This window comes from Ornithorhynchus anatinus, chromosome 14, assembly GCF_004115215.2.
Source record: "Ornithorhynchus anatinus isolate Pmale09 chromosome 14, mOrnAna1.pri.v4, whole genome shotgun sequence".
Taxonomy (NCBI): domain Eukaryota; kingdom Metazoa; phylum Chordata; class Mammalia; order Monotremata; family Ornithorhynchidae; genus Ornithorhynchus; species Ornithorhynchus anatinus.
Genome location: NC_041741.1, coordinates 43,088,398 through 43,114,626, shown reverse-complemented (window position 1 = coordinate 43,114,626; position 26,229 = coordinate 43,088,398). Strand labels below are relative to the sequence as shown.

The 26,229-nt window shown below is 54.4% G+C and overlaps 1 protein-coding gene across 5 annotated transcripts in view; it reads right to left on the bottom strand.

Annotated features, from left to right (window-relative positions):
• Positions 1–6,994: 6,994 nt before the first annotated feature.
• TOM1 (target of myb1 membrane trafficking protein) overlaps positions 6,995–26,229 on the bottom strand; it is a 39,396-nt gene continuing 20,161 nt past the window's right edge. The window contains exons 6-16 of one of the 5 annotated variants that reach the window (XM_029079114.2): positions 25,867–26,016; positions 23,111–23,227; positions 19,651–19,784; positions 18,304–18,337; positions 17,596–17,710; positions 16,924–17,044; positions 13,525–13,600; positions 12,229–12,282; positions 10,356–10,415; positions 8,581–8,623; positions 6,995–8,286 (exon numbers count right to left, since the gene is read on the bottom strand). In XM_029079114.2, coding sequence (XP_028934947.1) covers positions 8,135–8,286; positions 8,581–8,623; positions 10,356–10,415; positions 12,229–12,282; positions 13,525–13,600; positions 16,924–17,044; positions 17,596–17,710; positions 18,304–18,337; positions 19,651–19,784; positions 23,111–23,227; positions 25,867–26,016 — 1,056 coding nt within the window. In that variant the 3' untranslated portion in view covers positions 6,995–8,134. Of the gene's footprint in view, positions 8,287–8,580; positions 8,624–10,355; positions 10,416–12,228; positions 12,283–13,488; positions 13,601–16,923; positions 17,045–17,595; positions 17,711–18,303; positions 18,338–19,650; positions 19,785–23,110; positions 23,228–25,866; positions 26,017–26,229 lie in introns of all 5 variants that reach the window. The other 4 variants (XM_029079115.2, XM_029079116.2, XM_029079117.2 and 1 more) reach the window with 4 other exon arrangements.

Below are 26,229 nucleotides of genomic sequence, written 5' to 3'. Positions count from 1 at the left end.
CTTGCCTCCGCCGCTGGTCTGCTGTGTGACCTTGGGTAAATCACTTCACCACCCTGGGCCTCAGTTTCCTCGTCTGTAAAATGGAGATTTAGCCTGTGCGCTCCACGTGGGACAGAGACTGTGTCCAACCTAATTACCTTGTACCTACCCCAGCACTTAGTACAGTGCCTGGCACATAGTAAGCAATTAATAAATACCATAAAAAATTAAGGTTGGATTGTTTTTTTAATAAGAGGGTAATAAATGCCTTTTAATTTCCACTCACTCTTGGAAACTAAATCTGTTGGCTCTGCCCTGCTTCTCCTGCCCTCCCCACTGGGGAAGGAGCATGGCATAATGGGATAGAGCAAGGGCCTGGGAGTCAGGAAGTCATGGGTTCTGATCTTGACTCCGCCACTTGTGTGCCGTGTGACCTTGGGCAAGTCACTTCACTTCTCTGGGCCTCAGTTCCCTCATCTGTCCAATGGGGATTGAGACCGTGAGCCCCATGCAGGAGAGGGACTGCATCCGGACCCGATCTGCTTGTATCCACCCCAGCGCTTAGTACAGTGCTTAAGAAATAGGAAGCGCTTAACAACCACCACAATTCTACTTCTTATCATCACCCAGGGAGTTGGACCCGGGCCAGCTGGCTCCGGAAAACCACCAAGACGACTCACGTGGCAGAGAAGGGTCCGCGGTTCGAACCCAGCTTGTTTCCACTTGCGAGAGGTGTTCCTGGAAACAACCGTGCCCCCGTCAATCACCCAGGGGCGCAGGCTGAGACAGGCCACGGCAACCCCGTCCGTTCTCGGGGGTTTTCCAAAAATGGGGGGTCTGCGGACGAGTAATGAATGCTTAGTCCCCTCTATTTCCCCTCCCCTCGGGGCTGGTCTGGACTCTCGTCGGGCCCCAAGGGGGAAGGGAGGAGAAAGTCCCTCACCCTGCTTCATCCTTACCCTCGGCTGTTCCTTTTCGCCCAGACCTGCCCCATTCCCAGAGCTTTCTCTGAGGGGGCGACTAGCGTGAGTGCCACTCTGCCCATTAGCCATTTAGGAAGCAGCATGACCTACCGGACAGAGCCCCGGCCTGGGAGTCCGACGGTCCTGGGTTCTGATTCCGGCTCCGCCACTGGTCCGCTGCTGCGTGACCTCGGGTAAGTCGCTTGACTGCTCGGTGCCTCAGTTCCCTCATCTGTAAAGTGGGGATTAAGGCTGTGAGCCCCCGGGGGACAGGAACTGTGTTCAACGCCATTGTCATGTATCTACCCCAGCGCTTAGAACAGTGCCTGGCACAGCGTAAGCACTTAACAGCATGAGGCATAGAGAATGATAATGTTGGTATTTGTTAAGCGCTTACTATGTGCAGAGCACCGTTCTAAGCGCTGGGGTAGATACAGGGTCATCGGGTTGTCCCACGTGAGGCTCACGGTCTTCATCCCCATTTTCCAGATGAGGTAACTGAGGCCCAGAGAAGTGAAGTGACTCGCCCACGGTCACCCAGCTGACGGGTGGCCGAGCCGGGATTCGAACCCATGACCTCTGACTCCCAAGCCCGTGCTCTTTCCACTGAGCCACGCTGCTTCCCCAGTTGTGACTTGGACCTGAATTCTCTGTGGTTGAGATAAACCCGTGGGAGCAGAAGTCATCACGCATTAGGACGATTTTAGGTTTATTATTTAGGCGGGGATCTTGTCTAGCTACTCCATTTTTGTCCTACGGTACTTGTTAAGCACTTACTATGTGCCAGGTACTGTACTAAACGCTGGGGTAAATACAAACTCATCAGGTTGGACACCGTCCATGTCTCCCTTGGGGCTCCCAGCCTTAATCCCCATTTTCCAGATGAGGGAACTGAGGCTCAGAGAAGTGAAACGAGTTGCCCAAGGTCACCCAGCAGATCAGTGGTAGAGCTGGGATTCCTTCTGACTCTCAGGCCCGGGCTCTATCCACTAGGCCACGCTGCTGTGCACACGCTAAGTGCTCAATAAATACCATCAATTGGCTGATAGATTTTTTTGGGGGGGGGGGCCAAATTGCTTGTGGAATCAATCAATCTCACTCCCACACTCGGCTGCATCGGTGCCGGGACTGGAAGACCTCGTCGGGCCAGGGATGCCCGGCGTCCGTGGCGCCGCGACTCCGGCCGGCTCCCGGGCCCGCCCCTCGGGGTGGACGGTCGGACGGGCTTCGGCCCGCCCCGCGGAGCCCTGGTGGGGAACTGAAACCGGGGGAACTTCGCTAGGATTGGCAGGGCTGGAGCCAGTGCACGGGAGCGGGCACAGCAGGAAAATCACCGTGTCAGCAGCATCTGAGATCGTGAAGTTATGGGGATAATACGAACTGTGCTACACGTTAAGCGCCTTCTTTGTGCCAGGCACTGTACTAAGCACGGAGTGGGGAGGAAGGAGGGGAAGCACCAGCAAATCGGGTTGGACACAGTCCCTGTCCTGAATGGGGCTCATGGTCTTAATCCCAATTTTCCAGATGAGGGAAATGAGAGCCAGAGAAGTGAAGTGACTTGCCCAAGGTCACGCAGAAGACAAGTGGTGGGGCCGGAATTAGAACCCAGGTCCTTCTGACTCCCAGGCCCGGGCTCTATTCACTAAGCCACACTGCTTCATGGTCCAGCCCAGAACCTAACCCAGGAGACACGTTTTTTCTGTGTTCTCACTGTTTCATCTTTGCTTGTAGGTCTCTTTTCTCCTTTGAAGCTAAAATGGTGAGTCCTTGGAGGGTCAGGAATGATGCCTAAGAGCCTCCCATGTATTACTTCCCAGGGCTCAGCATAATGCTTTGCACACTGAGTGTTTAATAAATATTATTCCCGCTGCTACGGTCGAATGGGGTGGATTAACTGATTAACTGGATTAGCTGGATTGGTGAGAAGCAGCGTGACTCAGCAGAAAGAGCACAGGCTTGGGAGGCAGAGGTCACGAGTTCTAATCCCGGCCCTGCCACCTGTCTGCTGTGTGGACCTTGGGCAAGTCACTTCACTCCTCTGGGCCTCAGTTCCCTCGTCTGTAAAAAGGGGATTAAGACTGTGAGCCCCATGTGAGACAGGGACTGTGTCCAACCTGATCACCTTGTATCTACTTGAGCGCTTAGCACGGTGCTTGGCACCTAATGATAACGATGGGATTTGTTAAACGCTTCCTATGTGCCAAGCACCGTGCTAAGCGCTGGGGTAGATACGAGGTAATCGGGTTGTCCCACGTGGGGCTCACGCTTTTAATCTCCACTTTACAGATGAGGTAACTGAGGCATAGTTAAGCATTTAAATTCTATAATAATTATTATTATCATCCTCCGGCCCTGTCCACGCCCTGTCCCGCCGTCAGTCGCGACCGGGTCCAAATCTCCCCGCGGGCTGGAGGCTTGCGTCCGGCAACAGGCCACAGGGTCTCCCGGAGGTCACCGCTGGCCTACCTGGGCCTGGGGCTCTGCGACTGGGGAGGAGGGGGAGAGGGGCCGTCCACGAGGCACCTCAGAGAGCTGAGGGTGACACTGGTGAAACCCCGAATCCCTTGCTCGGGGGCCCCGGCTTTTGGGAATCCGGGAGGTTTGTGGGGAAGAGTCCCGCTCCGGCGGGCCGGGAGCCGGCGTCCGCAAAGGCGGCTTCGCCCTGAGCCTCTAGTTTGGAAAGCGGAGGCCGTTTACGCCTGAAAATCCAAAGCAACGAAATGGAATTATTTTCTTGCCAACGGGCCTGGCCCGACAGCACGGAGCGTCGCTGCCACTTAGTGGAACGGGCAAGGAACGGCCCTCGGTTGCCCGGTGGGCCACCGAGCCCATCGCCCGCTAGCCAGTCAGCCCCCCAGCCGCCAGCTAGTCGATCGACAACCGCCGTCGGCCGGCCGGCTCGCCGCCGGCTACCAGTCACCACTGATCCGGGGATCGGTCGGCCGGCCACCAACCGGCCAGCCTGGGGCCCGGCCACCAATAGCCGACCAGGCGGCCGGCTGACGACGAGCACCCCTCGGCTCGGTGCGCTTGGACGGCGGCGGGTCGGGGCCTGGAGGGACGGGACGGTCCAGAGCCCCTTCCCGGTTAGCCCGGGCTTCCCCCTCGGGCAGAGCCCACGGGGCCGTCGGGCGTCGTGGACGCAGGGAGGGATCGCTCGTGGGGGCTGCGGCACTGCAGCCGGGACCCTTCCCACCCACTCTGCCTCCGCTTCCATTTTTAAAAAATGGTATTTATTAAATAACGATGATACTAATAATGGTAATTGTTAAGCGCTCTGGGCCAGGTACTGTACTAAACGCTGGGGTAAATACAAACTCATCAGGTTGGACACCGTCCACGTCTCACCTGGGGCTCCCAGCCTTAATCCCCATTTTCCAGATGAGGGAACTGAGGCCTAGAGAAGTGAAATTGCACCGTTCTAAGCACTGAGGTAGATTCAAGCTAGGTTGGACCCAGTCATCTCACATAGGGCTCACACTTTTAATCCTCATTTTATTCATTCATTCAATCAGATTTATTAAGCGCTTACTGTGTGCAGGGCACTGTACGAGGCGCTTGAGGGAACTGAAGCCGAGAGAAGTGACTTGCCCGAGGTGACGCAGCAGATGGGGCAGAGCCACGTCAAAGGGCAGGGACTGTATCTGTTGTCGATTTGTACATTCCGAGCGTTTAGTACAGTGCTCTGCACATGGTAAGCGCTCAATAAGTACCATTGAACGAAAGGATCAGAACCAAGTCCTCTGACTGCCAGGCCCGTGCTCTTTCCACTCGGCCACATCTGTTGCTTCTTCCCCTGGAGCCTGGAGCTCTGCTCATGATGGGCGGGGGAACGTGTCTGCTAATTCTGCTGTATTGGACCCTCCCCAGTGCTTAGTACAGTGCTCTGCACGTAGTAAGCGCTTGCCAGATACCACAGATCGACCGCTTTCCTACGAGCCCCCGGCCCAGAAATCATTCCGGGATCCGGCTACCCCTGGCCGGCCTCTCTGGGTCCGGGCCTGCCGGAAGCCCACCCCCAGCCCGAACCCGGCGGGCATCTTGCCTCCGCAGGCCTCTGGCCGGGAACACCCACCCCCTTAGAGGACGGGCTCCAGTGCCAGCTTGCCGTGGTCGGCTAATTTGTCTGTTTCTGGTTGAATCGTCCTCTCTCAAGCGCTTAGGCCGGTGCTCTGCACACAGTAGCGCTCAATAAATACGATTGAATGAATGAATGCTGCTTCCCAACGTGGCTTTAACTGAGACCCCGAGACTGGCCGTAGCGGCTCAGCCCCCATCGGTCTCCGCGCGGGGTCCCCCGGCCGGACCAGCGGGCGCGGGGAGGGGACGGGGTGCGGGTCCTCCCTTCCTGGTCCTCCATCCCGTGGGCCGGGCGGCCGGCCGGCCCTCGCTTTCTCTCCACTAACTCCGCCTGAGCCCAGGGTTCTTCCAAGCCCGTCTTCAAGCGGCAGACGCATTCTGCCTCCACGGCTTCCCGAAGGGATGAATTCCAGATGTCTCCCGGCCGTCGGGCCAAGTCGTATTTCCTTTCCCTTGGCCGCAGACAGAGCGGTCGGGGGCTCGAGGGGGGCTAGCGGGGCGGGGGGATGGGGCGGCGGCTCCTACGGTCCCCGACTTCTCCCTGCCCGCCTTGGGGTCCATCAGAGCCAGACGGCCAGAGACTCCATTGCCGCCGCAGGCCCGAGTCACGGCGCTGCCCCTCTTAAATTTACTTAGCTTCAACCCACCTTTTTTTCTTTAAATGGTATTCGTTAAGCGCTTACAATAGTCCCGGCCCAGTTCTAAGCGCTGGGGTAGATACGAGCTCATCCGGTTGGACACGGTTTCAATCCCCATTTTACAGATGAGGGAACTGAGGCCCAGAGAAGTGAACCGACTCTCCCGAGGTCACTCGGCAGACAGCGTGGCAGAGCCGGGATTAGATCCCAGGTTCTTCTGACTCGCGGGCCCGCGCTGTGTCCACGAGGCCATTCTGCTTCCCTCGTTAAGCGCTAACTCTGTGTCAAGCACCGTACCGAGAGCTGGGGAAGAAAGATATATCAGGTCTACGGTCCCCGTCCCGCATGGGGCTCACAATCTAAGTAGGAAGGAGAACCAGTACTGACCTCCCATTCTTAGACAACTGAGGCACAGAGAAGTGAAGTGACTTGCTCAGGGTCACAACAGGCACGTGGCTAGGCTGGGATCAGAACCCAGGCCCGCGCTCTTTCCTCTAGGCCCTGCTGCTCCTCAAAGTATCCCTGCCTTCAAGGAGTTTACATTTGAGGCGGGGAAAAGAGGTGACCTCCCTCTCACACATAATTCCATCCACAATGATTCCAACTTTAAGGACATATTTTTTTATGGTATTTGTTCAGTACTTATTAAGTGCCAGGAATTGTTCTAAACCCCGGTAATCGAGCTGGACGCAGTCCATGTCCCACTGGGGCTCGAAGTCTCAAACTCCATTTTACAGATGAGGGAAGTGAGGCTCAGAGAAGTGAAGTGACTTGCCCAAGGTCACACAGCAGCCAAGCGGAAGAGCCGGAATTAGAACCCAGGTCCTTCCGACTCCCAGGCCCAGGCTCTATCCACTAGGCATGCTGTTTCTCTCTCCTCTTCTCCTTCCTATTCAGACAGCGAGCCGCACGGACTCTGTCCAACTTGATTAACTTGTACCTACCCCAGTGCTTAGAACAGTGCACGTAAGGGCTTAACAAATATGATTAAAAAAATAAAATTAAATTAAAAAAGGTTCCCGGCAGCAGTGTCAAAGCTCCGCATGCCAACCGGACCTTCCCCCTTTCACTCTCATCTCTCTCTGTTCCTTCTCCTCCCCCTCCGTGAGAGAGAAACCAGCTCGTTCGGGTGAAGTGTCGTGGTGCGAAGCTACACGGTGTGTCCGCGAAGTGTCGGCCGACTGCCCCGGTGCCCCGAGCGACCGCCTCGTCCGCTGTCCCCCACGTTGGCAGCCCTCTCAGCCTCGCCCTCCCCCGCGAGCCACGGACCCGCACCGCGCCTCCGACGGCCGGGACCTCGCCCTTCCCTTCCCGGAACCCTCAAGGGCTCTGCCGGCATCTTTCCAAACTTTAATGGGTTTTTACTATTGAATTTGTCATACGAAAAGCAAATCTCCGAGCCTCGCCCCGGCCGGGCCCTTACCCCGTTCCTTTCTTAAAGGGGTTCACCCCAACGTCTCAAGCTCCCCATTTCAGGGCCTCTTTTCCAGGAGAAGAGGTGAGGTGGGGAGAAAGACAACCAGCCAAAACCAGGGAAGGGGAAGCAGGGTGGTGACGGGGGAAGAGAGCAGAACCAAGAGAGGGGCGAAGAAGCCTACCCTGTTTAGCGTTAAAGCTTGAAAAGTGCCTGCCTTGAGGCTCCTGGGATGTTTCTGCTGACATTACAGGGTGCGAGGGGCTGCCTACCCATTTCTTCACCTAGCCTGGTACCTGGACAACGTGCAGCTCTGCGGGGGAAATGGAGTCCTGGACAGTCGTCGTCGATTCCTGGAGTGAGGAAGGGACTGGCGGCGACCGGGTTAAGGGCCTAGTCCCCAGCGGGGAGGTCGGAGGGCCAGATCTGGATGCCTGACGGAGGTGGAACGAGGGTTTGGGCAGTGGGGGGGAAACAGCCTAATCCCCGATTATGTTGGAGCAGCCCGGGACCGTGGTCTTGACTCTACACCGCAAGCTCCCTGTCCTCTTCCGTGCCCCCACCCCGCCATGAGAATTCCCCTCCCCTCCAGACACCCAGATGTGGAGGAAGGTGAGGGAAGTCGGGGGGGGACGGGAGGGTATACGTGGAGAAGAACTGCTCTGAGAGAGGACGGGGTCATAGCGGTGATAAACCAGTCGGTGGAGATGAGAGAAACCGGGGACAGCTGCAACGGATTCTCAGGGAGGATGTTCTGGGGGTACTGGCGGGTGGGGGAGGAGGAGAAGGAGGAAAAAGGGGGGGGGGCATCCTGCTCCCACAAACCCCACCTTGCCCCGGCCCCACCCCCACCTGCAGCCCCGCCACCTCCCCACTTCCCACGTCTGACCCATTTCGTCCCAAATCCAATAATCAATAATAAATCACCCCAAAGCAGCCTAAGCCTGGAGGTAGAAGCAGGGGGGTACCAAGGCCTCCTTGATCTCCCCCACTCCAGCCTGGCAGGAGAAAGGGAAGGTGTGGCCAGTCCACTTGCCCGGTGGCACGCTAGCCCCGAGGGTTCATAAGGCAAACAGAGCGTCGTCTTCTTTCTCCTTTTGCTTCTTTCGGGGAGCGGAGCTGGGCGGGGGGCTGGGCGGCCCGGCCGGGGGGCTGGGGAGGTTAGGGAGCCTTTCGGCGGCCTTTGCCCGGTCTTCCAGGAATTTATCAAATTCTGAGGGGGTGGTGGGAAGGAGAAAGAGAGAAACGGAAAGAGAGAGAGAGTGGCGAGAGAGAGAGAGAGAGAGAGAGAGAGGGAGAGAGAATGAATGTGAGTGGAGGACACAAACGGGGAACAGAGAAAACATACTTTTGGGGCCAAGAAGGTCATTACACGCAGGGAACGTATCTGCCAATTCAGTCGTACTCCCCCCGACTGCTTAGTACAGTGCTCTGCACATCATCAGCTTTCAATACGTCCCCCTGATTGATTTAAGAAGGGACGGTGAAGAGAAGACAAGGGGACTACTACCTTCGCTGGTGACTCCTTGAGAGTCCTCCGCCTCACTGCCCTGAGAGAGGGAAAGAACCGGTGGTTAGCAGGGTCCCTCAGCCTGGCCAGAACAGCCGGTATCTGTGTGAGCAGCGGGTCTGGTAACCGGGGCGGGGAGGGCGGCCCTAGCCGGGTCCTTCCCGATCGCATGGCTGACCTGGCGTCATGGCTGAGGGAGGGGCTGGTATTGATATCTGTCTCCCCCTCTAATAATAATAACGATGGTATTTGTTAAGCGCCGACTACGTGCCGAGTTCTGTTCTAAGTGCTGGGATAGATACGAGGTGATCAGGCTGTCCCTCGTGGTGCTCACGGGCTGAATCTCCATTTTACAGATGAGGTAAACAGGCACAGAGAAGTTAAGTGACTCGCCCAAGGTCACACCGCAGACAAGTGGCGGAGCCGGGATTAGCGCCCACGTCCTCTGACCCCCAAGTCCGTGCCCTTGCCGCTAGGCCGTGCTGCTTCTCAAGCCATGCTGCTTCTCTAGATTGTAAGCTCGCTGTGGGCAGGGAATGTGTCTGTTCATTGTTCTATTGTACTCTTCCAAGCGCTTAGTACAGTGCTCTGCACACAGTAAGCGCTCAAAAAAATCGACAATGAATGTTGAACCCATAGAGAGGACTACCTTTCTCCTTCTGTCCAAGCCCAGGGGAGAGTGGTCTCCAAGACTTGCAGGGTGCCGTTTGCGGGGCTCCGGGACTGCACCCCTCGCAGCTCTATTCCACAGACCGGGGTCACTCACGGGGACCGGGGCGGAGGGAGGGGGAGGCGGCGATCCAAGCCCCGACCCGAGCTCTCGGTTTCCCCCTAAATGAAAGCAGCAGCCCCCGGCCGGCTCTGACGACTGCTGGACACCCGAGAGGGTCCTCCGGGAAGCCGACGGCCATTAGTTGACCATCCCTGCTCCTTTCCTCTCCCTCTCCCGCAGGCAGCTGGGCATCAAGCCTAGATGTCGGTCCTCCCGGCTGCCCGATGGCTCGCGAGATGGCCGCCGCTCTCCTTTGGACCGGAGTGTGATTTTAAAGCCCGGCAAATAGCCGGTCAGCGTTAGGTGGCCAGGGCCTGGCTTCGGTGTCGGTCATTCCCCTGCATTCCTGACCCAGCCGGATCGAGACTGTGCTCAGAGCTCCTCGGGGGGTCGGGAGGGAGTCGCGGGGCGGAGAGGAGGGACAGAAAGGAGAGGCACAGTCTCCAAAGTACCTAGTATAGAGCTTTGCACACAGTAAACACTCAATATGACAATGAACATTAAAGCCCAGCTAAATGGAATCCCCACGTTCCATGACATCGCATGGCGACAGTCCTCTGAAGAACCGGTCCGGCAAGGGGAGATATGAAAAGGGCTCGGAACTTTGGCCTGGGCCTTGGCAAAGCCCAGGGGATCTTCTGGTTTGGGGGAGGGCAGAAGGGACACGAACGAATCAGACGACAGAACCGGGCAGCGCCCCTGATACACAGTCACGCTCTCTGTCTCCCACGGATCATTTCCCAAAGTTGGGCTCTAGGACGCTGCTCCTGATGGAGAAATGTTAGCAGGAAGTTCCCTCCTTCTCTCTACCACTTCCCTCCACGAGTGAAATTTTCCTTCTTGGATGAATCTCCCTACTCCGTTACCTTGCCGGGAAAGGAAAGGGAGCGGTGTGGAGAGCAACGGGGAAGGCCGTGGCAGGCGGAAGGGGCAGATTCCCCAGACGTCCGAGGGGCTGAGCCTCTCCCCGGATCAAGGTCCTGGACTGGACTCTACTTACCACATCAGTGGACAGCCACTGTTCAATATCCTCCATGAGGCAGGCTTGAGTGACTGGTATCTGGGCGGAAGAAAGGGATGAACAGAAGTTGTGATTCCGGTCCATCTACTAGCAAATCCTCCTCCTCCTCTAGCCCACTAGGCTTCACCCCGAGTCCAGCCAACTGATGTTCACGCTTCTTGAGGGAGGGGCCTGAAGAGTCTTTGGAATCATTTCTCATCAACATTTCCTGCAGATCGTATCAACCTATGAGGTGCGGTGACTTGAAGAAGAGTCTTCCAGATAAGTTCCATGGGGAGGTGGGGGAAAGAGGTCTTTGCCCCTGTTTGAGAATTCTGACCCCATGAGCTGGAACCCCGATCATTAATCAATAACTCATCATTAGCCTAAGCTCTACCAACTCCCCACGCGCTTAGTACAGTGCTCTGCACACAGTGAACGTTCAATAGATTCCATCGATTGATTAAACGTGTCCCTCTTCAGAGAAACCCCGACGAACGTCGTTAATCGGCAGGAACTCGACTGGGTTTCCTGGTGTTTCAAGGAGCATTTCCCCACCGGCTTGGTTTCATCCCCATTGAGCCCTCTGGCCCCACCTTTTTAAATATTTGTTTAGCGCTCACTATCTGCCAGGCACCGTACTAAATGCTGGGGTAGATACAAGCTAATCAGGATGGGCACAGTCCACATCCCACATGGGGTTCACGGTCTGAATCCCCTACGGATGAGGTAAGGGAGGTCGAGAGAAGTGAGGCGACCTTCCCGTGGTCACACAGCAGACAAGGGGTGGAGTCGGCATTGGAACCCAGGTCCTCCTGCCTCTAGGCCGGTCCAGGCTCGGCCCGGTTACAGCTCTCCGGGATCAGACTCCTCAACGAGAGGGCTCAGCAGGGGCTAGAAAACAGAGACCCCATTCGAACACAGCGCTGTCCCAAACAGGGCCCCGGGAGGCCTCGCGTTGGGGGTGGCCAACCTGAAGCGTGCGTTTCGCCCTGGCCCCGACGTCCCTTCCAGGGGCAGCGCTTGTTAAGCAAGGGGAAGCACAGCGACATTCCTTCCCTTCCCCAGTCAGCGCCCAGGGCCGCCTTCTCGAGCTCGACTCCAACGGCGTTCCCCGAGGAGGTTCGGAAAGCAGCCCCGGCCGGAGGAAAGCAGCAGGCGTCCAAGCGGGCCCGAGGAAGTCCCGGCAGAGAACACCGCTCCGGCTCCTCCACTCCCTCAAAAAGGAGAGAGCCTCTCCCCTCGAGCCCAGGCCACCAGGGCAACACCACTGACCGCTCCGTTCTTGGCCTCGGAGGCTCGACCTCTTCTTTTTGAAATGGTACTTGTTAAGCGCTTGCTGTGTGCCAGGCACTATTCTAAGCGCTGGGGTAGATACGAATTAATCGGGTTTACCTTGTCCCACCGGGGCTCGCAGTCTTAATCCCCATTTTACAGATGAGATGCCGGAGGCCCAGAGCAGTCAAGTGAAATTGCCCAAGGTCACACAGCGGGCAAGTGGCAGAGCCGGGACTAGAACCCAGATCCGTCTGACTCTCGGGACCGTGCTCTAACCGCTAGGTCACGGCGAACAGAGGAAGCACCATCTGTTCTCCCAGTCCGCCCCGATCCATCAGCAAAGATTTGGGTCTCGTGGGTGAGGCAATTTTCAGAGCTGGAGCCTGGGGGGGGGGGGTCCAGCTGGCACAAAGGGGCCACGGTCAAGCTTCTCCACCCCCGCAGGTCCCCGGTTGGCCTTCCCTCTGGCTTTTCAGTCCAGAGCCTCCAGAAAGCGCCACCCCGGCTAACTCCTCGCCCAGGGTGCGACCCCAGGCGAGGATTCTGTCACCTGGTCGGTAATTCCCGGTTTTCCCTGCCTGGCCCTTTGGCTCACCATTCCTTGTTTCACCATCCAGTTATTGAGGTTGTGTTCGGGGCTGCCTTCCATCTGGTTGAGAAAGAGGTTGAAGGCAACCGTGATTGAGAGAGGGAGCCGGGCAGCCCCGGCCGGAATGAAAATCTGAAGCCTGTCTCGACGGGAGACCCGGGACCACCCTTCCAGTGGGGGGCAAGATGGGCGTACGTACCGGCTGCTCCCAAAGGCCCATCAAATAACAATACCACCAATAATAATGATTACGGTATGACGGTATCATATGGTTAAAGCACTTACTAATAATAATAATGTTGGTATCCGTTACGCGCTTACTACGTGCAGAGCAGTGTTCTAAGCAATGGAGTAGATACAGGGTAATCAGGTTGTCCCGCGTGAGGCTCCCAGTCTTCATCCCCATTTTACAGCTGCGGTAACTGAGGCACAGAGAACTTAAGTGACTTGCCCACAGTCACATAGCTGACCAGTGGCAGAGCCGGGATTTGAACCCATGACCTCCGACTCCCAAGACCTTGCTCTTTCCACCGAGCCACGCTGCACTTACTAAAGTACTGGTCTAAGCAGTGGGGTACATTCAAGGTAATCAGGTTGGACCCAGTTCCTGTGCCACATTGGGCTCACAGTCTTAATTAACTAATTACAGCATTTGTTGAGCGCTCACTATGTGCCGGACACTTTACTAAGCACTGAGGTGGATAGGAGCAAATCAGGTCGGACACGATCCCCATCCTACGCGGGGCTCACAGCCTCAATCCTCGTTTTACAGATGAGGTAACTGAGGCCCAAAGAAGGGAAGCGACTCGCCCGAGGTGACACAGCACATAGGAGGCAGAGCGGGATCAGAACCCATCACCTCCCGATTCCCAGGGCCACGCTCTATCCACCCCGCAAGTGAGCAGGCGGCGTCGGTCATTTTCAGGGGACAGCACCCAAAACTGGAAGCCACCGTCCCTTTTGCTACGGATCGTCTGCCCACATCTTCAACACCCACGGGGTCTTTTTTTTTTAATTTTTATGGTGCTTGTTAAGCACCTACTATGTGCCAGGCCCTGAACTAAGCACTGGGGTAGATACAAGTTACTCAGGTTGGACGTAATCCGTGGTCCACATGGGGCTCCCAGTCTTAACCCCCATTTTACAGATGAGGGAACTGAGGCCCAGAGGGGTGAAGTGACTTGCCTAAGGCCACACGGCAGACGAGGGGCGGAGCTGGGATTAGAACCCAGGTCCTTCCGCCACCCAGGGCTGTGAGCTACCCACCAGGCCACACTGCTTCACGCCGGCTTTGGTCCTTACCGCTCCCGTGCTCTGTTGACGGGCATCCAGGGCTCCGGCCAGCCCGTCGGTGGCTTGCGGATCTTCATACTTTACTCTGAAAGAAGAGCAGAATACAAGGAACACACATTAATGGGACGGAAAGCGCCTGAGCTTGGGAGTCAGAGTCATGGGTTCGACTCCCGGCCCTGCCACTTGTCAGCTGGGTGACTGTGGGCGAGTCGCTTAACTTCTCTGGGCCTAAGTTCCCTCATCTGTAAAATGGGGATTGACTGTGAGCCTCACGTGGGACACCTTGATCACCCTGTATCTACCTCAGCGCTTCGAACAGTGCTCTGCACATAGTAAGTGCTTAACAAATACCAGCATTATTATTTACTGAGCACCTACTTTGTGCCCGGCACCGTACTTGGGAGGGGACGATACAACAGAGTTAAAGATATTTAAATTATATATTTTAAACCATTTATTTTAACAACTCCCCCTCTAGACCGTGAGCTCGTTGTGGGTAGGGAACACGTCTGCCAACCCTGTTGTACCGTATTCTCCCGAGCGCTGAGTACAGTGCTCCGCTTACAGTAAGGGCTCCATAAATACCATTGAGGATGATGGGGTGGCACCACAGTCCCTGCCCACAAAGAGTGAGTGGTATCATTGGCTTGGGGGGCGAGGAGGTGGAGGACTCAGGAGAAAAATAATTATAATTATTATTAATAACAATTACGGTGTTTCTTAAGCACTTACAATGTGGCAAGCACCGTTCTAAGCGCTGGGATAGATGCAGCTAATCAGGTTGGATGCAATCCGTGTCCCGTATAATAATGATGTTGGTATCTGTTAAGCGCTTACTATGTGCAGAGCACTGTTCTAAGTGCTGGGGTAGATACAGGATAGGTTGTCCCACGTAGGGCTCACAGTCTTCATCCCCATTTGACAGATGAGGGAACTGAGGCCCAGAGAAGTGAAGTGACTTGCCCACGGTCACCCAGCTGACAAGTGGCAGAGCCGGGACTCGAACCCATGATCTCGGACGCCCAATCCCGGGCTCCTTCCGCTGAGCCACGCTGGGGCTCAGGCTTCAACCCCATTTTACAGAACGGGGTATCGGAGGGACACAGAAGTGGAGTGACCTGCCCAAGGTCACACATCAGACAACTGGTGAAGCACTTGCCTGCTACTGCAATATCTTTTTATTACCCTATTTATTTTGTTAATGAGATGTACATCACCTTGATTCTATTTATTGCTGTTGTTTTAATGAGATGTTCATCCCCTCGATTCTATTTATTGCTAATGTTTCTGTCTGCCCGTCTCCCCCGATTAGACCGTGCGCCCGTCAACGGGCAGGGACTGTCTTTATCTGTTGCCGATCTGCATATTCCAAGCGCTTAGTACAGTGCTCTGCACATAGTAAGCGCTCAATAAATACTATTGAATGAATGAATACTGCCTGCTGTCTGACCTTGGGTGAGTCATTTCACTTTTCTGTGCCTCTGTTTCCTCCATTGCAAAGGGACACCCGATACCCGTTCCCTCTCCTACTCAGACTGCGAGCCCCACGAAGCTCAGGGACTGTGTCCGACCCGATTATCTTGTCTCTAGCCCAGCGCTTAGTACAGTGCCGAGCACATAGTAGACACTTAACACCGCGACAGTCACGACTATTACTCCTAAAGGGAATCCAGCCCAGATGCTCTGGGAGCAACAGATCGAATCTTGTTCTTCCTCAAACTTGACCTCCTCGAAGCAACTCTGAGAAGTAGGAATATTTTGCCGTTAAAGAAGCGGGGCTCAGTGGAGAGAGCCCGGGCTCGGGAGTCAGAGGTCGTGGGTTCTAATCCCACCTCCGCCACTTGTCAGCTGTGGGACTTTGGGCGAGCCACTTCACTTCTCCGGGCCTCGGTTCCCTCATCTGTCAAATGGGGATGAGGACTGGGAGCCCCACGGGGGACAACCTGATTACCTTCTATCCCAGTGCTTAGAAGAGTGCTTGGCACCTGGTAAGCGCTTAACAAATACCATTATTATTATTATATATTCAAATAAAACTCCTCGGCCAAAGGTTTTTAAACTCCAAGGTATTTTATCGCCTGGCTCCCCCCGTAGACTCTAAGCTCCTCTGTGGACAGGGGTCGCATCTACCAATTCTCCTACTTTCCCAAGTGCTTAGTAGAGTGTCCTGCACACGGTCAATACTCAATAAATACCGCTGCTTGATTGATTATAAACAAGTAAACGGAGTTCTCTTTATGGCTGTTACCCTGGCTAAGAGAGCGAACGGCTGTTGTTAAGTCTGCGGGAAAAATAAATCTTAAAATAAAGGGCTTAAAGAGGCCTAACAGAGTTAGGTGGACCTGGCAGTGAGGAGAAAGACTGAGAGCCTCTGGATTTACCATTTGTCCGTAACCTGACCATCAGAGACGATGACCGATTCGGGATATTAAAAACAACAACAGAGAAGCGGCGTGGCTTAGTGGATAGCGCACGGGCACGGGAGTCATAAGATCCTGGGTTCTAATCCCGGCTCCGCCACTCGTCTGCTGTATGACCTCGGGCAAACGGCTTCATTTTTCTGTGCCTCGGTTCCCTCATCTTTAAAATGGGGATTGAGACTATGAGCCCCACGTGGGACACTGACCGCGTCCAACCCGATTAGCTTGTATCTACCCCAGCGCTTAGTGCGGTGCCTGGCACGTAAGTGCTTATTAAATCGCATAAGAAAATGATGCTTTTGCTTACTGAGCTCTGAGAGAACATTTGGCCATAATAATAATGACAATCATAATTTTGGTATCTGTTAAGCACTTAGGTACTAAGCTCTGGGGTAGACACGAGCAAATCGGTTGGACACAGTCCCCGGTTTCCATCCCCATTTTCCAGATGAGGTAACTGAGGCCCAGAGAAAGCGTGGCTCAGTGGAAAGAGCCCGGGCTTGGGAGTCAGAGGTCGTGGGTTCTAATCCCGGCTCCGCCAAGTGGGAGCTGTGTGACTTTGGGCAATCCACTTCACTTTATTGAGACTGTGAGTCCCACGTGGGACAACCCGATTACCTTGTAACCCCTCCAGTGCTTAGAACGGTGCTTGGCACACAGTAAGCGCTTAACAAATGCCACCATTACTTATTATTAGTATTAAAGTGACTTGGCCGAGGTCATTCCCCAGGCAAGTGGTGGAGCCGGGATTAGAACTCATGACCTTCTGACTCTCAGGGTCCCTGCGCTATCCCCTACACCAAACTCCGTCTCAAAGGCGCTGTATTCTGGCGTGTTCTTTCCACTGGGACACGTCGGCCCTGCTCTCAAGGAGTTGGCATTTGGGGGGCGGAAAAGGTGACCTCCCCGCTCCACTCCCATCACCCCGTAACGATTCCATCGTACTTCGGCACCGCCCCCTCCTCTCCTCCCTGCCCCTGCCACTCACTCTTTGCGTTGATCGGCCAGTGAACTGCTCCGGGTGAAGGCAAACATGTCGAACTCTTCTTCCAGCTTGGCGGGAGGCTCCAGGGACTGCAGTCCCGCACTGACGCTGTCCGAGCCCAGGTCTGCGGGAGGAATTGTACATTCCAAGCGCTTAGTACAGCGCTCTGCACATAATAAGCGCTCAATAAATACGACCGAATGAACGACAGGAAGTGTCAGGCGGATGGGACTTACCTACATCTCTGTAACTGTTCTCTAATTTATTTTTTTATTCATTCACATTAATCCCCCCTCCGCCGCCTGTCTGCTGTGCCACTTCATTTCTCTGTGGCTCAGTTACCTCAACGGTAAAATGGGGATTAATACTACAAGTCCCACGAGGGACATGGATCGCATCCAACCCTGAATCTACCCCAGCGCTTAGTACAGTACCTGGCACACAGTGCTTAACAGATGCCATTAAAAAAAAAAAAGAAACCAAATAAAAAACAAGGTTGCAGTCTAGAGGGGGAGACAGACTTTAAATAATTCAGAATCCAGAGCTCCAGATCACCACCCCGGATCCCCGGGTTGGATCTGAGTCCAGACAGACTCCTAAGGAAATTCGGAGATGCATTTAAATATCCCCCTCTCCCCCGTCTCCTCCCACAGGTTTCCGACGCCATCGCCTTACTCATGCCGGCCAGCTGAGAGGAGAGGTTGCCGGGGGCTTCCGACTGGTTACTTGCTGCGGCCAAACCGGGTCCCATGTCAATCAGACTGGTTGCGCATTCCACCTCGCTTGGGACCTTCAGAGGGGGAGAGGATGGATGGGGGAGAAGAGGCTCGGGTTTCTCTCATCTCCCACAGCCCCAATTCCCGCTCCATTCTGGGTGCTGGCCTTCAGGAGTTCACTGAAATTGGTCACGGTGAAATCTGGAGCCGCCTCTGCCCTGTCTAGGAGGGGTTCGGTCATGGGGAAGGGGTCCGCTGTGGACTCTAAGAGGGACAATTTAGGGAGGCTACAAGATGGCGGCTCCGAACCACTAGGATGGATGTTCGAGACAACGAGCGTCTCGCAGCTCCTCCAAGCCACTTGCCGTCCTTGCCCGAGATCAAATACTAGGCTGTGGGGATCATCATGGGTCTGATTTAGTGTTTCATTCCTACTTTCCTATCTTGGAGGGGCCTACGCAATATAGCACTTAGAACTGTGCCCGGCACATAGTAAGCGCTTAACGAATACAACCATTTCTATTATTACTATTACTCTAGAGGCTCTGAATAGGTGATAATTAGAGTGGATCAGAAAGGGCTTCCCCAGTGTTCTAAAATAATAAAATGGGAATGAGGGTCCCCGTGGGCTGGAGGTTAGAGCTGAGAAGGAACAGTCTTCTTTTACCTTTGCAGACTGGACGGTCCGGAACCGCTCAAACCTATGAGGGGAAAGAAGGTTTTTCGGTGAGCGGTCTCGCGGGTGACGGGGATCATCCCAAACTGATTCAGGGCTCCTGGGCTGAAATCCTCAGAAAAGACTCGAGTCGTAGAGGGGGAGGGAGAAGGGAGGTCCCTGGGTCTGCTCTTTTGGGTCCTTCAGGAAGTCCTTCATTACCATCAGCTTGGAGGACGATGTGGGAGCTGAGCGGGGAGCCCCCTGGAGCCCCCACATCCAAGAACTGCTCTTGGCCCCCATCCCGTTACGGGCAAACACCCAAGGCCAGGGAAGGGCAGGCCGGCTGGGAACTCCCAACCTCCCGGATATTCCAAATCCTAACCGTTCGACCTTCACAACATTGTTAAAATCCACCCTTTCCTCTCCATCCAAACTGCTTCTACGCTGATCCAAGCACTTATCCTATCCTGCCTTGACTACTGCATCAGCCTCCTTGCTGACCTCCCTGTCTCCTGTCTTTCCCCACTCCAGTTCATACTTCACTCTGCTGCCTGGATCATTTTTCTACCCAAACCATCCAGGCCATGTTTCCCCACGCCTCCGGTGGTTGCCCATCCACCTCCACGTCGAAAAGATACTCCTTACCAGAGGCTTTAAAGCACTTAATCATCTTGTTCCCTCCTACCTCACCTACTTGATTTCCTCCTACACCCAGCCCCCAGGCTTCACTCCTCTAATGCCAACCTACTCACCGTCCCTCCATCTCGTCTATCTCACCGCCGACCCCTCGCCCACATCCTACCTCTGGCCTGGAACCCCCACCCTCTTCACACCCGAAAGACGATCACTCTCCCTTCCTTCAGAGCACATCTCCTCCAAGGAGCCTTCCCTAAGCCTTCATTTCTTTTCCTCCCACTCCCTTCTTCATCGCCCCTGCACTTCAATTTGCACCCTTTATTCACCCCTCCCTTGGACCCACAGCACTTTCGCCCTTATCTATAATTTATTTAATATCGGTCTCCCTCTCCATTCATTCAATCACATTCATTGAGCATTTACTCTGTGCAGAGCACTGTACTAAGTGCTTAGCACTGTACTAGACTGTAAACTCCTTGTCAGAAGGGAATGTATCTACCAACTCTGCTATATTGTGCCTCCCAAGTGCTTAGTACAGTGCTCTGCACATAATACAGTCGATCGACTTTACTCCTCACTGATCAGAAAGTGGTGCCGGTTTCGAAAATAACTCTGGTATTTGTTAACCGCTTACGAGGGGACATTTAGAAGGTTCGTTTCACCGCCGGCGGAGGGAAAGGGAGAGGGGAAAAGACCGTGGTTGGGAGCCGAAGAGGGTACCGTTCGTGGCGGAGGAATACGTTGTTGAGGTTATCGTTGACGATGAGCAACTCCTCCGTCAGCTGCTCGTTGAGAACGCGGGGGATCAGTTCAAGCACCCGCCTCTGCATGGCCTTACACGTCCGGTTCAGGTCCTGCTCACGGCAAAAAGCAAAGCCGAGGAGATCCGAGCTTGTTGGGAAGCTATGGCTACAGAGCCCAATACCAGGACGCACCAAAGAAGTAAACAACACTAACAGTCATAATAGCAGTATCTGTTAAACGCACGGTATCGTCAAGCACTGTTCTAAGCGTTGGGAAGATAAAAGGTTATCAGGTCTTCAGCCTCTGTCCCACACAGGACTCACAACCTAAGTAGGAAAGAGAACGGGTACTGAATTCCAATTTTTACAGAGGCAACGGAAAAGTGAAGTGATTTGTCCAAGGCCACAAAGCACGGCCGTGGAGATTAGGATCCTGACTCCCAGAGCTCCGCTCTTTTCCTCTAGGCCACGTTGCTCTTCAAACCATCGCTGCCCCCAAGGAGTTGACATTTGAGGGGGAAAGAGGTGACCTTCCCTCAGGCCCCCCACAGTGATTCCATCCCTGTCTGGCACACCTTCTCCCTGCTCTGAGTTTGCCTAATTAAAAATAATCCTGGGGACGGTTCCTCTGGTGAAAGAGGGCTGGGTTTGGATCTCCTGGGGTTGGCTAGTTGTCTCCCCGCAACTTGCCCCTGGGGTTCTGGGACTCTCTGGCCGGGAGGAACTGGATTCCTCTCCCTCCTGCGACACTGCATCTCTGTGGCTTCCTTTGGCCAAGCGTCCCATGACAAGAGGACCTCTTTTATGTACAAAATTTCTTCAGGAAAGAGCCCGGGCTTGGGAGTCAGAGGTCATGGGTTCGAATCCCGGCTCTGCCACTTGTCAGCTGTGTGACTGGGGGCAAGTCACTTAACTTCTCTGTACCTCAGTTACCTCATCTGTAAAATGAGGATTGATCGTGAGCCTCACGTGGGGCAATCTAGCGCTTAACAAATACCAACATTATTATTATTATTCAGGGAGACGTCCTCCTTCTCTGCAGTGTTCTCAGCCTGGATCTGTCGCATCCACTTCACTTTCATGTCAGGCTATCACCCATTCCCTTCTCGGCCTCTCTCGAGTTTTGGGTTTTTTTTTAAATAGTATTTGTTAAGCACTTACTATGCGCCAAGCACTGTTCTAGGAACTGGGGTCGGTACAAGATAATCAGTTCGGACACAGCCCCTGTCCCACAAGAGGCTCCCGGTCTTCATCCCCATTCTGCAGATGAGGTAGCTGTGGCACAGAGAAGTGAAGTGACTTGCCCATGGTCACGCGGCAGATGGGTGTTGGAGCAGGGATCAGAACCCAGGTCCTTCTGACTCTCAGGCCCGTGCTCTATCCATTAGACTCCGCTGCTTCTCAAGAGTTCCTAAGAGGCGATCTTTGCTCTATCATTTCACCACCCCCGCCTAAGCCCCCGTGGTCTACCACTAAAGCAGCATGGCCTAGCGGATAGAGCACGGACCGGGAAGTCAGAAGGTCATGAGTTCTAATCCCGGCTCCACCACTCGTCTGCTGTGGGACCTTGGACAAGACACTCCACTTCTCTGCCTCAGTTCCCTCATCTGTAAAATGGAGATTGAGACTGTAAGCCCCGTACGGGGCAGGGACCGTGTCCAACCTGATTAGCTTCTCTCCACCCCAGCGCTCAGTACGGTGCCTGGCACATAAAAAGCGCTTAACAAATACCATCATCATCATCATCACCACCTTCTCCCAGGCACCCAAAGGTAACAACGCTCCAGGCAGCCTTTCACAGCTCCCTGCCCACTTCAGATCTGCTTCAACCAGACGAGCAGTGAGGTCTTGTAGGCCTGAGACAGAAGACCTGGGTTCTAATCCTGGCTCCGCCACTTGCCCGTTGTGTCACCTTGGGCAAGTCCCAGAACTACTCTCTGCCTCAGCTTCCTCGTCTGTAAAAGGGGAATTAGATACCCATTCTCCCTCCCCCTTAGGCTGTGAGCCCTGTGTGGGACAAGGATTGGGTCCAATGGGCTTATACTGTATTTACTGTGAATAGTGCTTAAGTCAGTGCTTGGCACATAACAAGCACATAAGTTATTAATCAGTTGCTATTCAATCCATAGTATTTATTGGGCACTTATTGTGTGCAGAGCACTAAGTGTTTGAGAGGACAACAGAGTTGATAGATATGTTCTCTGTCCACAACGGGCTAACAGTCTAGAGGAGGAGACAGACAATAATATAAATAATGTATAGAAAGGTACACGATCTTTTGCATCCTTTCTTCAAATTTCACCCTCCTCTTGGGGTTTCCTCTCTCGCTATTGCAAAACCTTTTCCTTCTGCAGCTCCGGGCAGGCAACTCCTGACAAACTTCCAAATAATGGGTTGCTCACCGAGTGAGCTCTCTGGCATTCTTTCTTCTCCATAACATATTCCATTTTACATACTTTAGGGTAGGCGGCCAGAGGGAAATGGTAAAAAGCCCGCTGTGTTCCAAGCCGTTTATTTCGGCTCTCCATTCCATCCCCACCTTGGCTGCTTCTGTTCCTTAATTTCTCTCCGTTCTGCTGTTCTGCTACAAAGCTTAATGGAACGAGTGGATCACCGTAATATAAAACTGGTTGCAAGTCTCTGTTGGTGCCAGAGAGCAGCAGCGGTTGTTGTGGTGGGGAGAGGGGTGGGGTGGAGGAGGAGGGGAGAGGAGGGAGGAGAAGGGAGGAGGAGAGAAGAGGAAGGGAGGGAAAGGAGGGAGAAAAGGAGGAAAGAGGAGGGGAAAAAGGAGGGAGACAAAGAGGGAGAGGGGAGAGGAGGGAGGGGGAGGAGGAAGGAAAGGAGGGAGAAGGAGGTACAGATCTGTAATTTATTTATATTAATGTCTGCCTTCCCCCTTCTAGATTGCAAGCTCACTGTGGGCAGGGAACGTGTCTGTTTATTGTTGTATTGTAATCTCCCAGGTGTTTAGTACAGTGCTCTGCACACAGTAAGTGGTTAATACATCAATAAATACGACTGAACGAATGAAGGAAAGGAGGGAGGAGGAGGGGAGGTATGGGCAGATCAGGAGGGAGGGGAGGTGGGGGTGGAACAGGGATGGGGTGTGCTGATGATTCAGCTGACCAAGGGGAGCCTGGCTCCGTTCATCTCCTCAGGCTACCGCAATGCCCACTGCGGTTGTGGGTGGTTTCTGGGGATTCCTCGGGTCCCCCCCTGTAAAAGTTGTTTTCGTCCTTCCCTCTGACAGACGCCGACGGGAAAGAAACTCCAGGCGCAGGGCTTCCTGACGAGCTCACCCGATCCGTGTTGCACCCACAGAGAAGATCGCCTCGTCCGCGAAACGGAACCTTTCCTCAAGAAGTCCGGAGCCCCTTCCCGAAGAACTGGGGTCTCCCGTGGAGGGAAGGGGGCGGGAGTCCAGAGGGAGTCGTTACCTGGAGCAGCTCCACGTCCGCTGGCTCCGCCTGCCCCGGCACCAGCTCCGTTAGCATCTCCGACATGACCTTCACGTTTCCGTTCACCACCTCCAGCTCGCTGCGCAGCTTCCCAATCTGAAAAGCGGGCCCAGAATGGGGTCTTCTCCGGCCCCCGCCCCCCGGGTGGAGCTTGGGTCGGGGGTCCAGAAGGCCCGAGGAATCGAGTGAAGCTCCCCACAGGCCCTGAGCCCGATTCAGCCCCCGACGAGAGCCGGGGGGGAGGGTTCCCAGAGCTCGATCCCACCCGAAGCCTGGACTGGACCCCCCACGGAAGACCCTCACTCCCTGGGCTACACTATCCAACCCCGACTGCTCCGACAGGGCTGCCTTTTTTCCTTGAGGCACTGCTAGACATTACCATTTCCAGTTCCAACGACATGGAGGCAGAGGGAGAAGAAAATCACTCCAAAATAGCTGAACGGCAACTGCGCTGACTGTGGAACTGTGGGCTCTCTCCCGGGGGTTGGAGGCAACCGTTAACGAGCCCAGAGGGAATAGCCCCCGCCCCACCCCCTTGCCTTCTCTGTGCCCAGGCCGAGGACCCAGGAGGCCAGGGGCTGCCCGATTCCTTCTACTCCCCCGTGACACGGAGGTAACAGGCCGAGAAGAAAGCCTGCTCACCTCGGGCTCCTTTGGTGAAGGCGTCAGAAACAACAGAGTCCTGCCCCTCTCCTCAAAAACCTTCCCCGGCTCCCCATTCCTCACCACATCAAGGAGAAACCTCTGACCGTCAACTAGAAGGCACTCCGGAAGCTCTCTACCTCTTATTTCTCGGCTCTCTTCTCCCATTATATCCCAGCTCACGTTTTTTTTCCCCCTCTTTAGCTCATCTTCATTATCACCTTCTCCCAGGCACCCAAAGGTCACAACTCCCCAGGTGGCTTTTCGCAGTCTTTCACAGCTCCCTGCCCACTTCAGATTGGTTTCAATGAGAGAAGCGGCAAGGTCTAGTCGGCCTGAAGAGAGAAGACCTGGGTCCTAATCCTGGCTCCGCCTCATTCTCATCTCTCCGGCCTCCGACCCCTTGCCGGCGCCCTTTCTCCCGGACCAGAAATCCCTGTCCCCCAAACTCCAACTCCTCCAGGAGTCCTTCCCAAATTAATTTTCTCCTTCTTTTAATGGCATTTGTTAAGTGCTTACTATGTGCCAGGCATTAGCACTGGGATAGATAAAAGCTCATCTGGTTGGACACAGTCCCTGTCCCACGTGGGGCTCACAATCTAATCTCCATTTTATAGATGAGGTAACTGACGCACAGAGAAGTGAAGGGACTTGTCCAAAGTCACCCGGCAGGCACATGGTGGAGCCGCATTAGAACCCAGGTCTTTCTGACTCGCAGCCTGTACTCTATCCACTAGGCCATGCTGCTTCTCCTCGGGTTACAGCCTGCCAAGAGTCACCACGGCGTTTCGCATTCCTGGCCATCCAAGGGACTTTGGTCCCCAACGATCTATTTGCTTCACTACTTAAAGGACTTATTTATTTAACAATCCACCATTCTCTTCTTCCTCCTGTAGGTAATCCAATTTGGGTCTCTCTCTCTTTTTAGATTGTAAATTCCTTAAGGGCGGGGATTTTATCTTTTACCTCTACTGGATTCTCCCAAGCACATGTAACAGTGCCCTATGCATTTCAGGCACTCGACAAATCCTAGTGCTTGATCTTGCTTGATAGAGAAGCTTGATAGAGAAGCAGCGTGGCTCAGTGGAAAGAGCGCGGGCTTTGGAATCAGAGGCCATGGGTTCGAATCCGGGATCTGCCACTTGTCAGCTGGGTGACTGTGGGCAAGTCACTTCACTTCTCTGGGCCTCAGTTCCCTCATCTGTAAAATGGGGATTAAGACTGTGAACCCCACGTGGGACAACCTGATTCCCCTGTGTCTACCCCAGCGCTTAGAACAGTGCTCTGCACATAGTAAGCGCTTAACAAATACCAACATTATTATTATTATCTTGAGGGTGGGCTTTGGGATACAGGCAGGAAATGGAGGAGCAGCCACATTAACTGATGCAAACTACCCAGAAGGCAGTGGAAGTGGGGTCAAAGAGCGAGAAACCTGAATAACAATAGTAATAATAATTATTATGCCCTTATTCTGGGCCAAGCACTGTTTTAAGCACTGGGTTAGACATGAGGTTATGAGTTTGGACACAGTCTTTGTCTGACATTGGACTCACAGTCCAGGTAGGACGGAGTAAGATTTAATCTCCATTTTCCAGATGAGGAAACTGAGGCCCAGAGAAATGAAGTGACTTGCCCAGGGTCACACAGCAGACGAGTGGCAGACTCGGGACTAGAACCCAGGCCCTCTGACTCCCAGGCCCACGTTCTCTCCTCTAGGCCCCGCTGCTTGCCCTCAGATGAAGCTAGCCCTGTTGCTAGAGAGCGGGCCACCCCTCGCTTCTAATACTTCCCAATATTCTCGCCCCCTTAACACCACGACCAGGAAGTCTGGCAACCTCCATTTGATGGGAGTAAGAAACCGAGGTACCAGGAGGGAAGCAGAACTTCTCGGTGTCGCAGGGTCACGGTAGCAGTCGATCCTTGGGCCTCTCTGCTGTGAACAGCAGCCCCGAGACCACTGCGCTCCCCTCGCTGAAACCCCCAGCTCCCCTCCCCGGCTTCCCCGGGGAAGCGAGGGCCAGCCCGGGCCCCGGTTACCGAAAAAGGCTCAGTGGGTGTTGTTGGATCAGGCGGGTCTAGATCCCGCTCACCTGCTCCGGGGTTGGCAGGATGGGCGTGTCGTCCTGAGGCACAGGCATCGGTGGCAGAGGGGCAACGGGGAGCAGCTGGGAATCGCCCCTCTGAGGAGCGTCACTCACTGGAGAGTTCTGCCCGGTCTGCGAATCGGAGCTGTAAACAGTCTACAACACAGAGAAGGGGACGTCGGGAGGCAGACGAGACAGAAGTTAAGGATTAAGGTCATCAGCTAATTGTTTGCGGGGCGGGGAGGAGAAATGCGACGGTAGCCACATTGCTTGTGTTGTCTCACTTTACCCTCTCTGCTGCTGCTTTTTTTAAAAATGGTATTTGTTAAGCCCTTACTATGTGCCAAGCACCATATTAAGCACTGCGGA